The 14,116-nt window shown below is 41.4% G+C and overlaps 1 protein-coding gene across 10 annotated transcripts in view; it reads right to left on the minus strand.

Moving 5' to 3' along the window:
* Positions 1-14,116, minus strand: part of MAP7D2 (MAP7 domain containing 2) — a 48,673-nt gene that overhangs the window by 9,463 nt on the left and 25,094 nt on the right. For 2 of the 10 annotated variants that reach the window (XR_014009534.1, XM_081199428.1), the window contains exons 4-10: positions 11,323-11,437; positions 10,429-10,524; positions 8,512-8,622; positions 6,008-6,130; positions 5,077-5,225; positions 3,052-3,179; positions 8-252 (exon numbers count right to left, since the gene is read on the minus strand). Coding sequence is in view for 9 of the 10 variants with exons in the window: in XM_081199428.1 (XP_081055554.1) it covers positions 8-252; positions 3,052-3,179; positions 5,077-5,225; positions 6,008-6,130; positions 8,512-8,622; positions 10,429-10,524; positions 11,323-11,437 (967 nt within the window). In the remaining variant the exon portion in view is untranslated. Of the gene's footprint in view, positions 1-7; positions 253-3,051; positions 3,180-5,076; positions 5,226-6,007; positions 6,131-8,511; positions 8,623-10,428; positions 10,525-11,322; positions 11,438-11,629; positions 12,081-14,116 lie in introns of those variants that run through there. The other 8 variants (XM_081199436.1, XM_081199430.1, XM_081199431.1 and 5 more) reach the window with 8 other exon arrangements.

Here is a 14,116-nt window from a genome sequence, read left to right on the forward strand (position 1 = left end):
GGCACACCTTCACTGCTTTCGGTCTTTCCTGCAGAAGGAAGAGATTTTTCAGCTAGATGTTGGCTTACAGCCTCTTCACCAGGTGACCCTTGGTTTTTCTGACCAGCAGTCTCCCTTTGCTGGTCTTTATGCTTTTCTGCCCTTTTCTTAGGCGTTTCTTGGTTGAGATTTGAAGTGGCACGGTGTTTCACAGGAGAAGCCGGATACTGTTTAGTAGTTTTGGGAGACTGTGGGTAAGTCTTTGTAAGTGTTCTAAAAATAAATTCAAATAAATAATTCAATACTGTATTACCAACAGATCCCAGGAAGGACAGGTCAATTGTTAACCGATCTTAACCTTGGTTGATTTCTCCCACTTCCCCACTCTTTGCCCTTTTACATCAAATAAAACATTATTTTATTTTTATTTTATTTTAAAGCTGCAAACATAATAGAATATGAGGATTAAATTTGCAAACTGTCTGTTCTTAGGCAAAACAGGACTGTGACCAAAAACATTCGGAAGAAACAACTCATGCGCCAGGCAGCAAATTAGTCTGTTAAAAAAACAGGGAGAGAGAAATTGTGCCAACTGGGATTAACAGCAAATCCATTTCATACTTGTTCACACAAATTACACTGTCATGAGGCAATGTGGTAGGTTCACAAAACATGAAAATACTTGAAGCATTACTCCAGGGGGAAAACTGAGTCTATGACAAACATACCCTGGGCTTGCATCAATACACAAGTTTATCTCATCTTTTTTGTGTGAGAATATGCCCTAACAATTAAGCAAAGACACTACTGCACATTTTCTGTAGTCTATATTGAGTTTAGTATTTTGCAGGTCAATTCTGTCCAGTGATGCAGACTGATCAATGAACTGTTGTACTGCAGTATTACATTTTGTGCTTGTTTTGCTGTTGTTATCTGTCTGTTGAAAACTTCAGTAAAAATAATTTAAAGAGGGAGACACTGCAGAATACATTTAAAGAACTTCTGAATTTATATTATCTGTTTTTGACTGGGAACACAGTTTGGGATATTTACTATTTTAAAGTAACCAGTATCTACTTTTTTTTTTTTGCCCAGTCAGCTGATTCTATAGATTTTTGTAGACACCACCCTATTACTAAATATCTATACCACTTTCTGACTCAGCTCTAATTTCAGGCAGATAAACTTCTTTGTCCCTTTTGTCCTCTAGTCAGCATTTCTTGGTTTCCGATTAACCCTTTATTTTCTGTTTATGAACCTTTTGTCCATATACATTTCCCCCTCCATTTTACTTTTTTCTTTACTATGCTATTCGCTTTATCAAAGCGCTTCTTGCAGGAAGTAACACAATAGCTTGTTCACCTTGCTTATGTATGAGCTATTTCTCTCTCTTTCTTTTCCAAACAAAATTGCCTTTTAAAATAACCTTTACAAATTTTGTGAGGATCTAAAGTACTGCACTGCCAGTTCAACGTATCCAGCAGGAATGTTAGTCAGTCTGCAGTTCAACAGCAACAGCGGCGGCGGCAGCAGCAGCAGCACCCTTCTGCAATGCTCTCTTGCCAGTTAGTTTTGATAGGCACTTTTGAGAGGACATCAAGCAAGCTCTGCCTATATGCCCTCAGGGGCAACATTCCAGCTGTTGGCCACTTTAAACCCTTACATGACCACCCTCTAACTGGTTCCACATCCATAGAATTGGCTATTCCTTACTTCTGCTGCTTTTATGCTCTTCCCCTCCATCAGATGTAGGTGATGATCCTAAGCTAGTACAGTGATACCTTGGGTTACATACACTTCAGGTTACAGACTCCACTAACCCAAAAATATTACCTTGGCTTAAGAACTTTGCTTCAGGATGAGAACAGAAATCGTGCTCCGGCGGCAGCAGGAGGCCCCATTAGCTAAAGTGGTGCTTCAGGTTAAGAACAGTTTCAGGTTAAGAACAGCCCTCCAGAACGAATTAAATTCTTAACCTGAGGTACCACTGTAATAACTTCAGCTACCATTATTTTCTGTGATATAGTTGGACAGGGTGCATTAAATCAGTGGTTTTACAACCAATTAAGGGTACAATCAGGAAAAATAAATTTGTTGTAGATTTTAACAGTCCTCCTCAGCGAATATTTTTTTAACCCAGGCCAGACTCCAAAAGTTTGTAGGTCCTAGACAGGCCACGCTCAGCAACTCACCCACCCCCTCACCCAGTGTCAACCAACCCACCACTACTTGTCCTCTCTTGCCTGGCAGTGCATTTGCTCAGTGGCTGGTTCATTACAAGTCACATGAATGCAAGGAGAGGATGGAGCAGCACTCATTTTCTGCTCACAGGCGCCAGGCCATGACACAACTTTGCCAGGTACACCTGCAACCAAGCCCATGTGAGCAGGATGGGGCGGCTGACAGCCTCCTCATCTCATGCATAAGCAGGTTTACCCAGTGGTGGCAGTGGCCTGTGATGGACTGCCACCAGGCATACTGATGAAGGAGTGGCGCCATGAGTAACTGTCCAAAGTGTTCTGAGCCATTGGAAGTGAGTGGCTGTTCCCAGAAAAGTGTCAGTTCTATTGCTAACAGACAAATGTAATCAAGCTAAGTGACGAATCTTGCTTACTCATCTATGCCCTCAAAATATAATAAGACACTTTATTGGCAACCTAGGCATCTCTAAAGAATTTGGGCCAGGATTGATTTGGGAAATATTCCGTAGCAACAGATGTTCAACATGCTGCAGAACAAAAGAAAAAGAAAAAAAGGGATTCAACACGATTAGAATCCTGTGTTCAGGAAATTGCTGGTTTCCTCTTCAGATATATTATGATAATGAAACTGATGACTTTAAGACTGGCATTTTTCTCTTGAAAACTGCCTATGCCCTCCTTTCTTTCCCCTGCATCAGACTGCTCATTGAGGCAGAGGGGAAACTGCATTCTGATGAATTCCAACCCTAATTGTCCCACTGGCTGCTTAAGGGACAAGGGGAAGGCTGAGGGAGACGGGTTGATCCTTGAAGCGACTGTGAGGGAGGATGGGGGAAAGGGGGGCCAATCCGATTCTGCTGAATTGTCTTACTTAGGAGTTGCAGGTGAACCTGATCGCTTGGACATGGCTGCTGGAGAATCAGATCTTCTAAGAGGAGATCCCAAACCAGATGATGTGCCAGGGGGTGTGGGCCGCTTCTCTTTCTTTTTCTTCTCATTCTTAAAAAAGAAGACGACGAAAGACAGGTACTTTTGGCATCTGATGAAACAGATTTAGCACAGATACCCACAAACAGGCTTGTATGTACAAACCAAAATTGTATTTTAATTTTTTTAAACAAGTATTGTGAAAGCTTGCAACATTTCCCCCTCCCCCATGGCCATCAAAGCTCCACTAAATCTTTATATATACACACAAATATAATATACAATATATATATATTAGATAATCAAAATACTGCGGTGGCAAAGTAGTTCAGTTAAGTGCCCTTGCATAGAGTTCTCTCAGGGTATTTTACAAGCAGTGGTCAAGTTCCAAAGTATCATATAGAAACCCAAGCAGGGCAACCTGCTTTTGAAATTGAGCAGAATTTTTAAAAGCTGTTTGCTATTTGTGAAATGTTGAGGGTGCAGAAGTTAAAACATGCTACTGGTGTAGCCGCAGTGCTCTGAAATACAAGAGAAGATGCAGAGGGACCTTAATAAAATATATAAATCCCACCCTCCCAACTGCTGCTGTGTTTCTTGGTCAACAAAACAAACTGGAGTTATAACAAGGTTTGGGAGGAAGTATCAACTTGTGACTATTAGTAATACTTCTGCAGAATTTTTGAGGGAAGCTTAAGTTCTGGGGGATCTGAAGGGTGGGTCAGAGACTTAGCATCTCATATTCTTATTTTAGTGTTTTACAAGTGAAAGCAACTTATTCCATTACGTAAGAACTTTCGAATGGTCAAGTGATATCCACTGATGCCCAAAATTCTACAGAAGAAAGCAATGTTTATTTAAATTACTTGTATCCTATATTTCCCTTTTAAACTTTCAATGTGACTTTTATTTCCAAACTTAAACTACAAATAACAGTACAATAAAATAAGGGGAATTCAAACCAACCTGAGTCCTATACATGCAACCATTTTTAAAACATGGTACCTTACTATTGCATGAATTACTCTTGATGAAGAATCAAGCAAATTGCACATACATTATTCGAAGTACTGTAGTTATAACTAGTGCAAAATGTAGGTCAGCACAACCATGATCAAGCAGTTTGCACTATACAGAAACATATCTCTGGCATTTGACTATGTCTAGCGCTAACCCCTAGCCACCTGCTCTAATTATTAATTTATTCTTCTCAATACACATACTTGAGTATTATTGAAGAAGAACAATACCACAGGGTGTTACTCTTATTGTTTTACCCTTGTGGTATTTGGTTAGTTATCACATAGAATTCTAAGAGCGCACCCTAGTGTCCACAAATATTATAAAATTAGAACTGTACATGAATGCATTGAAACATTTCCCTTCTTATTTGCAGCGCCATGCGGAGCTGAAACAAACACAAAACAAATCCTCTAGCAGCAAGGGAAACTGTCAAAACCTACCCCAATTAAGCATTAGCATACTTTAGCTCTTACAAGCTAAACTATTTTTCTGCTGAGTTAGGACGCAAGAAAGAAAGTTCAAATTTCAAAACAAATTATTTGTAGTGATACACTCAGATTTTTTTTTAAAAAAAACCTTTAAAAGCACTGAAGTCAGCACTTTAAAAGGTACAATGCACTGACGATTATATCCTTTTAAGTCGCAGATTCTTATAATCTAATTTCAAGTTTCGAAAAACTCTTCCCATCTGGGAAATATAATATCACACCAGACACACAGACTCCTTAAATACTTGACTCTTCAGCTGAACATAACAGAACTTAGTGCAAGCATCACTGCTTATGAAGAGCAGAGGAATGGTTGCAACAGAGCGGCTGGAAGCAGGAGAAACAGAGAGGCCATTTACTCTTTAAACACTGACCCACAGAATACCCAACCATCTTATAACTATACTTAAAAAATAAAAAGAGCATCTCTCTTGGGTCCGGCCAAGTTTCAAGCCCACCTGTGGCACTTCTACTGCAGTTGCTCCTTTCATTGCATCGGATGTTGACGCAGATGCTGCCTTCTTTCTCTCCATACTTCGAGTGGGCGAAGGCTTGTAAGGAGATTTAAGAGGGCTAGCTGGCGCTACACGAGGACAGATATGGAATACTAAAGAGTTATAGTACAATAGCCAGAGCAATAGGGAACATAGACAAAGAAAGCGAGGGCGGAAAAAAGGGGGGAGGAACAGCAATCTTTATTAGAAACAGAAAAACACAAACTGTTCAAACACATTAATAAACCATATTTTCTCTCTTTATACAACCACCACACATTTACTGAAGTGTCTTCACTAAGCTTAAAAACTTTAGGCCATAGGAATAAATAGTTCTTCTATTGACAGGTTTTTAAGATCTGGCCACTCCTAACAGATTAAAATATCTTGTTGAGAATTATTTGTGTCAATTTTCATGACCACTTTAGATTCAGAAACATGTCTAAAGTAGTATCCTAAGGACTGGAGAAATCAGCTCTAAAAGTGATACATGGTAAAGATATTACTAGTTTGATAACTAACTTTGAATCAGAGTAGTTCACTGGCTAGGAAATCATACTGTCTTGTTTAGTGTTAGTAAAACTGCTTTTAAAGTCCTACTACTTAGACTCCTAGAAATTTGAGTTAAGCTTAACTATAAATCACTATTTAGACAATTTTTAAATTTGTTTTGTTATTTGTTTATTTTCCAGCCAACCAAAATGTTACATTCTTCAACATAATTGCTAAGGCAACCAAGCAATAAAGTTCCTGGATAGAACTCTGCAGCTTTCCTTGTTTTTGAAGGATTATTATTACATGTGGAATAAGATTAATAAATTACCGGGGTGGGGGTGGGAATCTTGAATTATTTTTTTCTATGAGCCTAATACATTCCTTAAAACATTAGGTTTACCTGAATCACTGTACTGCTCAGAAAGCATTAATGTACTTCTGCTTCTGGCTAAAGAAGCTTGTGTGGGAGTCAATAGTCGAGAAATAATAAAGTTTTCCATAGGACTAAGGTGCATGCGATGAGCTGAAGAATGGAAACAAACGAAAAACATTAAGAAAAAAGCTACTTCAAAAAATTGCAAACAAACATAATGAATGGCCAAACAAAAATGAACGAAGGGGAGAAGAACAAATAACTGGGCATCTTTGAGAACTACACATCCTTGGATTTAATTCTTCTTAGGAGGGCTTCGATTTTCAGTGTTTTAAGCAGAGTACCTTATGTGTTATTTGCTCTAACAAGCAGAATGGACATTAACGTATTAGCCTCCCTTATGATTTACCACACTTCTTCATTAATATACAAGACACATTTGTGTCGAAGGGTATGGTATATTATATGCAACAATATTGTAGGTTAGATAATGCTAGAACTATTAATGAATGCCTTGATTTATGAAGTGCTGCACCGAGGCAGCAGTTTCAGAGCAACAAGTGCTAGACTATTAATTCTAAGCCATTCCTTCCAGTGTTGAAGTCAGCAATATTAGCACCCTGGCAGTTTGCCCTACTCCATGCTATACAGAGGGTTAAACTAATCTTCCAGCCCCTTTTTGCCTGCTAGCTAATAAGCTTCCGGGTCATAAGAGCTGTGGAGTCCAGGACAAATGTACACTGGCCATAGTTAGCAGTTAAGAGAAAGATTTCCTAGCAAATGGGAGCAGAATCAGCTAGCTCTGAATTGAACATCAGGCACAGGACTGGATGTTATACCCTATTTAGATCCATCACTTCTATCATTATAGTGAAAACTGCTTAAAAGGATCAGGTGGTAGGTAGGCTTTGATCCAAAACACACATGAACGGAATTAAGTTCCACAGAAAATTAATAGAATACCATTGTTGCACCAAAAAAAGCACCAAAGAAATGTTCACAACTCCGGGCTCAAATTAAGTTTACAACAGAAAAAAGCAAAAACTTCCTGTAAGCAGTGAAAAATGAGGATGAGGGGGAATAACTATTTTACAATGGTACCTCGGGTTACATATGCTTCAGGTTACAAACGCTTCAGGTTACAGACTCTGCTAACCCAGAAATAGTACCTCGGGTTAAGAACTTTGCTTCAGGATGAGAACAGAAATTGCAGCGCGGCAGCAGCAGGAGGCCGCATTAGCTAAAGTGGTGCTTCAGGTTAAGAACAGTTTCAGGTTAAGAATGGACCTCCAGAACGAATTATGTACGTAACCAGAGGTACCACTGTACTGTAATTAAATATTTTCCTGCTGGGTATTATTGCTGACGTGGCATGGATTGCCGAAGCCCAGTAAATCTACCCTCAGACATAGGTTATATCGATCCACTCTACTATAGAGGCCTATTTCTCCCCACACAAAACATGCCCAAGGAGCTTGCTCTTGCTTTCTTCTGTCTACAGCAGTCTCTCTCAGACTTCTTCAATATGGACCCTCTCTTCAAAACATGTCCCGTTTTGTTCTGCCCCGCCCCAACCTAGCACAATGAGCATGCACAGAGTTTTGCAGACAGGCTGCTGTGCCCTAGTATATGAATCCCAACGCTGGCATTAGAAGACAAACAGAGCTGGATTGCCCTGATCTCTAGTCTTAAAATAACACACAGGCAACTGTCATGAGAACAAAGCAGCTGCTCTTCTCCTAGATGCAGCTAGCTCCACAAATACTGTGTGGATCAGTGAGATTCAAGAGGCACGGGACAACCCTTTCCTACAAGTTCCACAATTGCCTAGAAATCCACCTGCGCATCCACTGCGACGAGGTACTCCACATCCTCTGGGAGTGACCTGTCCTACAGCTTGAGTGCCACAGGTGTACAATGGAGCCCATCTATTAGTCATCCAAATTTTCCCCTAAGGGAAATACTTGTTTCTTGGCATATCTGGTAATGAAAGATGTCAAAATTAAAGATCAAACCACTAAGGTTGTAGGCTATACTAAGGCTACCAGACGTTTTTGTTTCCTGGGGACAGTCCCCGGATTTACAAATCAGTTCCCTGACAAAATCCATTCATTCCTACTGAAGTTGAAAAGTGTCCCCGGATTCATTGAAAAAAATCTGGTAACCTTAGGCTATACTCCTTAAAACTACTGAAATGGACGAGGTTTATGCTGAAGAGAGAGAAAAAAGCGGCTTTGATGCCTGTTTTAAAATTTCAAGTTCCTGCCTAAGCAATACTGAAATGTCTGAAAACAGAGGACTCTTAGTTTTCAAAGGAAAAGTTTCCTTAATATACTTAACCAAAAAAAGAAAACTGAAGTGATTTCTGCACTGATTTCTGGTAAACATTACTGCTTTCAGAGGATTAACCAATTGAGAAAGGAAGGGGCTGGGGGGCTGGGGATGGAGAGGAGAGAAAAAGAGAGGTGCACTTTAAACACAAAAGGAGAGAGATCATTTCTGGTGCGACAATGAGCAGCACATTCACTTGCCTCTGTCAGGGGAACATGTTATTGTTGCTGTGGAGTGGGAGAGGCGCTTATTGATAGGCGACTCCATTTGCTTTGGCAGATTCATTGTAGAAGCTGAAAGTTTGTCACATGCTGCAGAGAGATGCATTGAAGACATTTATATTCATTCCACAGTGCCAAATGCTCCCACAGCTAACCTTTAATTTTGTTACTGTGGACCTTGTGAATGAATCAGCACAAAGAATAAAGCACATCTGATAAAATCCACAGGCTGGTGGTGCTCGCCCTGTCTGTCTGTGAGCTATAATTCAAGGCAGACTTTTGCCTTACAAACATTTCAGTGTTACAGTATGGTGTAAGATTATCTTATAGTGACTGAGGGGCTGGGGGATAGTACTAAAGAACAGCAAAAATGAATAAAAATTAACTCTACTTTTCTTTAAGCAACAGTGATGCGACAAACATATCCTGCTTTTTGCCTACACCGTGTTGATGCTGGAAGACTTCCCACAATTTCCAAACAATTCAGGGCTCTAGAACAGTGTTGGGGAACCTGTGGCCCTCCAGTTATGCTGCACTAAAACTCCCATCATCCTTGACCACTGGTCACCCTGGATGGGACTAAAGGAAGGTGTGAAACTCTAGATGTTAAGAACATCAGGACACAGAAGTCAGAGAGTGGGCTCAAACCATCAACTTCTGGTTAACAGCCAGACACAATGACCCATAGGGCCACCTGACTAAGGAAGTCACAGAATCATAGAGTTTGTAGTGTTGGAAAGGACCCACAAGCGTCACCTAGTCCAACCCCCTGCAATGCAGGAATATTTTGCCCAATGTGGGGCTTGAACCCACGACCCTGAGATTAAGAGCTTCATGGGGGGTGGTCTGCAATTGTGTTATGTGCAACTCAGAAGACATGCAATCCCCATCTCTAGGTTCTAGCTGCACACCTGTAGAACTTGGGAGAAGGCAGTGGATTGCACTCCCCTTGCTTACTTCTGCTTGGTCAGATGTACTGTGCAGGAGAGGGTCGTGTTGCTTCACAGTCACATTGCACTGCCCTATCCCTTCTGCCTAGTGGAAACAGACCAATGATAGGGATGAAGCTACCCCCTTCTGCTCAGTTGGTTGGTTCTCCTTCCATTCCATGTCAATGCCCCCCTGCACTTCACTATGGGAGGGCCAGGAGAACCCCCAGAACAGTCTTATTGGACCTAATTCAAAATAAGGGTTCAAATAATGATCCATTCTATTATTAGGTGATAGGTGCATGGCTCCTAAAGGTAACTGGGAATTAATTCTACTTGTTCATATTGTAACTTGTTCATTGTAACTGAAATGTTTTAAACTGGTTCTGTCCCCACCTAGAGAAGCTATTCAAAAGGCACACAGTACACATGACACGTGTATGTCCCACACTAGGAAAAAAGGAAATGAACTTGACAACATCTAGTAGGAACAGGATTCAAATCACCATTATGACGTTGGAATGCCAAGCATGCATTGCTTCGTTTATAACAAAACAACAACAACCAGACAGTGAAGTTCATGGGTGCAATCCACCAAGCCCTCTTGCCACAAAGCCTCCATTGCAACAGGATTTGTGTTGCACAAACTCTAAGCCAGGGGAGGGGAACCTGTAGCCCTCCAAATGTTGCAGGACTCCAACTCCCACCAGCCCTAGCCAGCCCAGCCAATGGTAAGGGATGATGGAACTTGTAGTCCAGCGACATCTACATGGCCACAGGTTCCTCTCCCCAAAGAAGGGGCGGCAGTAATGCTTGGGGGAACTGAATCCAGAATTTCTGGTAACAATGCTGTCAAGGATTGAACTGAAACAACAAAGAACACACAGGAAGTTAGGGGGGAGGACAAAATTGGTGAATGCGTTAAAAGTGATAAACGACACTATGGCACTGTGAGACTCTCAAATACCATTGGCGGAATCAGCAGCAGCAGTTGAGGCCACAGAGTCTGGAAGGAGGGTGTTGGCAGCTAAACCTAGAGGGGGTGGGGTATTTTCTGATTCACCTACACAACAACAGAAAAAATCAGAGCAAAGAGGTGATAGATCACATCAATAACATTAAAATCCCAAACAATACAGGAGGTATTTTAATAAGCCTGTTTCTGGAAATGTTAAGAGATTATCCTTCTCCTTTTACTGTTTACTGTACTGCCTTGGGGGGGATCATACTAAAGACTTCAGCTTAAATAGGGATGCTTATACTTTCTGGGCAGCTGTATTATCACTTGGGAGATATTTCACATGAACAAAACCTATTGGGAAAAGCTGGTGAATTCACAACAAATTTAAATGATTTCTGATCAACATAAAAGCTAATACATGGTTGGTGGTTAAAAAAAAGGAAGCTTGCTTTGAAACGGAACCGAAAAGAGAGCAGCTAGAGGAAAAAGGGTAAAGAGAACAATTCATTTCCAGCAGTAAATACTGCACAATCATGGAGAAGTCTCCCCTGAGATTTTAGGAGTGCCTGAGCTAAAAATAAAATGCGTTCTGCAATGTCATACAGTGCCTATAGCCATTGACAATGCAGTGGTTTATTTTCCATGGTGTCTTAATTCCCCCTACCCCACGCCCGGTATATAATCTGCGTAGAGAAACTTCGACGTTGGCCCATTTCCAAGAAGATACCAGGGCATGAAATACAGTAAGCAGTCTCAAAATCCTTTTTTAAATGATGCACCTCGACAACCTCTCCCGCACACATCCCAGTCTACTGTCACAACAGATTTTGCAGCTTTCTTTTTTTAATCCCGAGCCTTTGCAGTTTGGAATCTGCAATGCAGCCAGCCTGCTTCACTCACCATCTCTGTCGCCTGAGCCTGCAGCCAGTGCTCCTCCCCACGACCATCTCTTCTGTTTCTGCTCCAGCTGCTGACTTCTTTCCATGGATCGCCGCATCATAGCCTCTAATCGTTCCTAAGCAATTATTGCAGAAAGCAACAACTAAACCCAGGTCTGACTTTCTTAAAGAGCCCTTGTCACAGGGAGAGGGGGGAGAAAAAGACTCAATCTTTATCCCAGCTATACATACAAGCAGTGCTCAAAATGGTCCTTTTACCAATACTGTAAAGAGAAGTGAGCAAAGAAGGCACTGCCATGTCCACTCACCTCAAAATATATGTATCTTTTGTCTGCAGTCACTACTGAGGTCAGTACAGAGGCTGAAGTTAGCAACACAAGTTACATCACCTCCAAGCATCTGCTCCTGCTGGCAAGATTGCTGCTGTGGCTCTGTCTGGGCTTAATTTGTTTAAGAATAATGCATGAGAAAGCATTAACTCTGTCATCTCAGCAGAGCTATGTCTTCTGCCTCAGTGGTGAAGCTCAGTTGCTGCAATGATTCCTTCCAATCACACAGAAACCTTCCTTTAATGTATGCAATCACCAGTGTGGTGGCGTTTTATTTTTATTTTTTTCAAAAAAGGCAACAACAACCTGAAAACCTGCTAAGCAACTTAAGAATTAATGTTTTTTATTTACTATAGCTAGGTGTTTTCATTATTTTTTCCATTAGCTAAAATTGTGTCAAGTTTTTTTTTGGGTGGGGGAAAGAAAAGAAGCTCAATTTTTCTCCCCTCATAATTTCTCCTTCCAAGGGTGATCCCTATAAATTGTCTTCCCACCCCCCACTCCACCCCCTGACCTGTTTCCCAAGTAACATTCCTTTGTCACACAGCAGATGGCAACCCTGGAATATGATACTGAACTCTCAGACCAGGCTTTTATATTCCATGGGTAATATTTGTTTATCCTTGTCCAACGGAAGTGTTGCATTTGGAACAGGGAAACAATCATTCAAATCTTTGCTGAGTCACAAAGCTCACAGTCACAATCTCTCTGGATAATATACCTTACAGGGTTGTTTTGAGGATAAAATAGAGTGACTTGACAGGAGGAAGGGCAAAATAAAAATACAGTAAATTCTCACATGGTAAATGAATTCTACGTTTCACCGATATGGGATGGAGAGTAAGTGATTCAAGCATCCAGCCAGGGTATATGGTATAGTCCCCTTCATGGACCCATAAAACCCAAGAATGCAGTGAGAGGGACAACTCGTTTTAAGAGCACTGCACATGGCAAACCTATTCATCACAGAGAAGTGTTTGATCACTAACTGGTTAGCTTTCTACATACAGGGGGAACACTAACATCAGGTGGCTTTATAACAAACGATACTCCTACTGCCAAGGTGAAGTTGTCAGTTTGCTTAGAAAGGCTTTCAAGGAATAACGTAGACCCACTTCTGGGAACCAAACTAGTGATCTGTGGGTTCTCACCAATAACTTACACATCAACTGCAAAGCTGGTAAACAATGACTTGTACTTTGTTACTTTTGTACAAAACCTAGCACATATTAGGCATGGGCCTGAATAATAAATCCTCATGATAAAGGACAAAAGGGTCACTTATCAATATGCTGTCCAGGTTAAGCCTTTTGTAACTTAGAGAAACTGGTAGTCATTTAGGACGTTCATAAGCCAAACCCAAAAACTAAACTGCACCTCAAAGGCCAAGCACTTATTGGTTCAGAAGGTAACCCAGTCAACTCTCACTATTACCAAAAAACTTATACAACGAGGAAGAGCCACAGCATGCTTTTCTAAAAAACTCAAAAATGACTTGTCCCCCCACCTTCCTCAATGCATCAATGTGCACAGAAACAGCTCTAGACAACCAACCTTAACCTACAATTTTGGGAGTCGAAGGAAAGATGACAGAGGTTCATCTTACCACTGCTCCCAAGTTAGAGCAACCATCCACCATGAACTCAAGTCTCTCCAAGCCCCTACTGTGCCCATGCAGTCATTGATCCATTATTATCCAGAGCAACAACTCCTATGTCCATCTCTCAGTGACACTCAACTTCCAGATCCAGACATGCTGCAGCAGCTTGCCTACCTACACCTCGTTCCTGCCTGTCGCATTTGGTACCCTGTGTCACAGAAGCCTGTCTAGCATCTTAATGGCACCAGACAGTTTAATGTCACCAGGTGGCATCTCTCTGCACACCACTCCCTCCCACTTCAGCAAAAAAGAGCCACAGCTGTTTTAAAAAACACACCTCATACGTGCAGCTGAATTGCTAGCTGGTTCTTACTACTGATCTCTACATCTACAGCTTGGCCTTCTGTTGCTCAGCATCTTCCTTAGGTTAACCCATACACACTTGCCTCTATGTGAGTCCTATGGACATGCATCTATCTGCAATCCAGGAAGCAATGGATTGACTTTGTTGGTATGCTTGCACTGCACTAACCTCACTTCCACCTCCTCCTCTACCTGTCGGTAAGTAGCTGTGAAGCAGCTTATTGAAGGTCAGGTCAGCACCCTACCCCACCAAGCTGCCCACTACTGAGAGAGGGTGTGTGTATGAGTGTGTGAATGCTTGTAAGCACGTATGTGTACAAAAAGAGCAAGAGAGGGAAAGAGGGATGGGGCATGTGCATTTGTGACAAGGGGTGGCAGAGGTGATTTTTTTTTCAGTTTGATGAGGTATTTTGTTTTGCCCCACCTCCTATAGTAATGTGGCTCCCAGAAGGTTGGGCATGCTCCAAACCAGCTGAAACAGGTCCCCACCTCCAGTACAGGAT

The sequence above is a fragment of the Podarcis bocagei genome (genome assembly GCF_964188305.1).
Source record: "Podarcis bocagei genome assembly, chromosome: 6".
Lineage (NCBI taxonomy): Eukaryota > Metazoa > Chordata > Lepidosauria > Squamata > Lacertidae > Podarcis > Podarcis bocagei.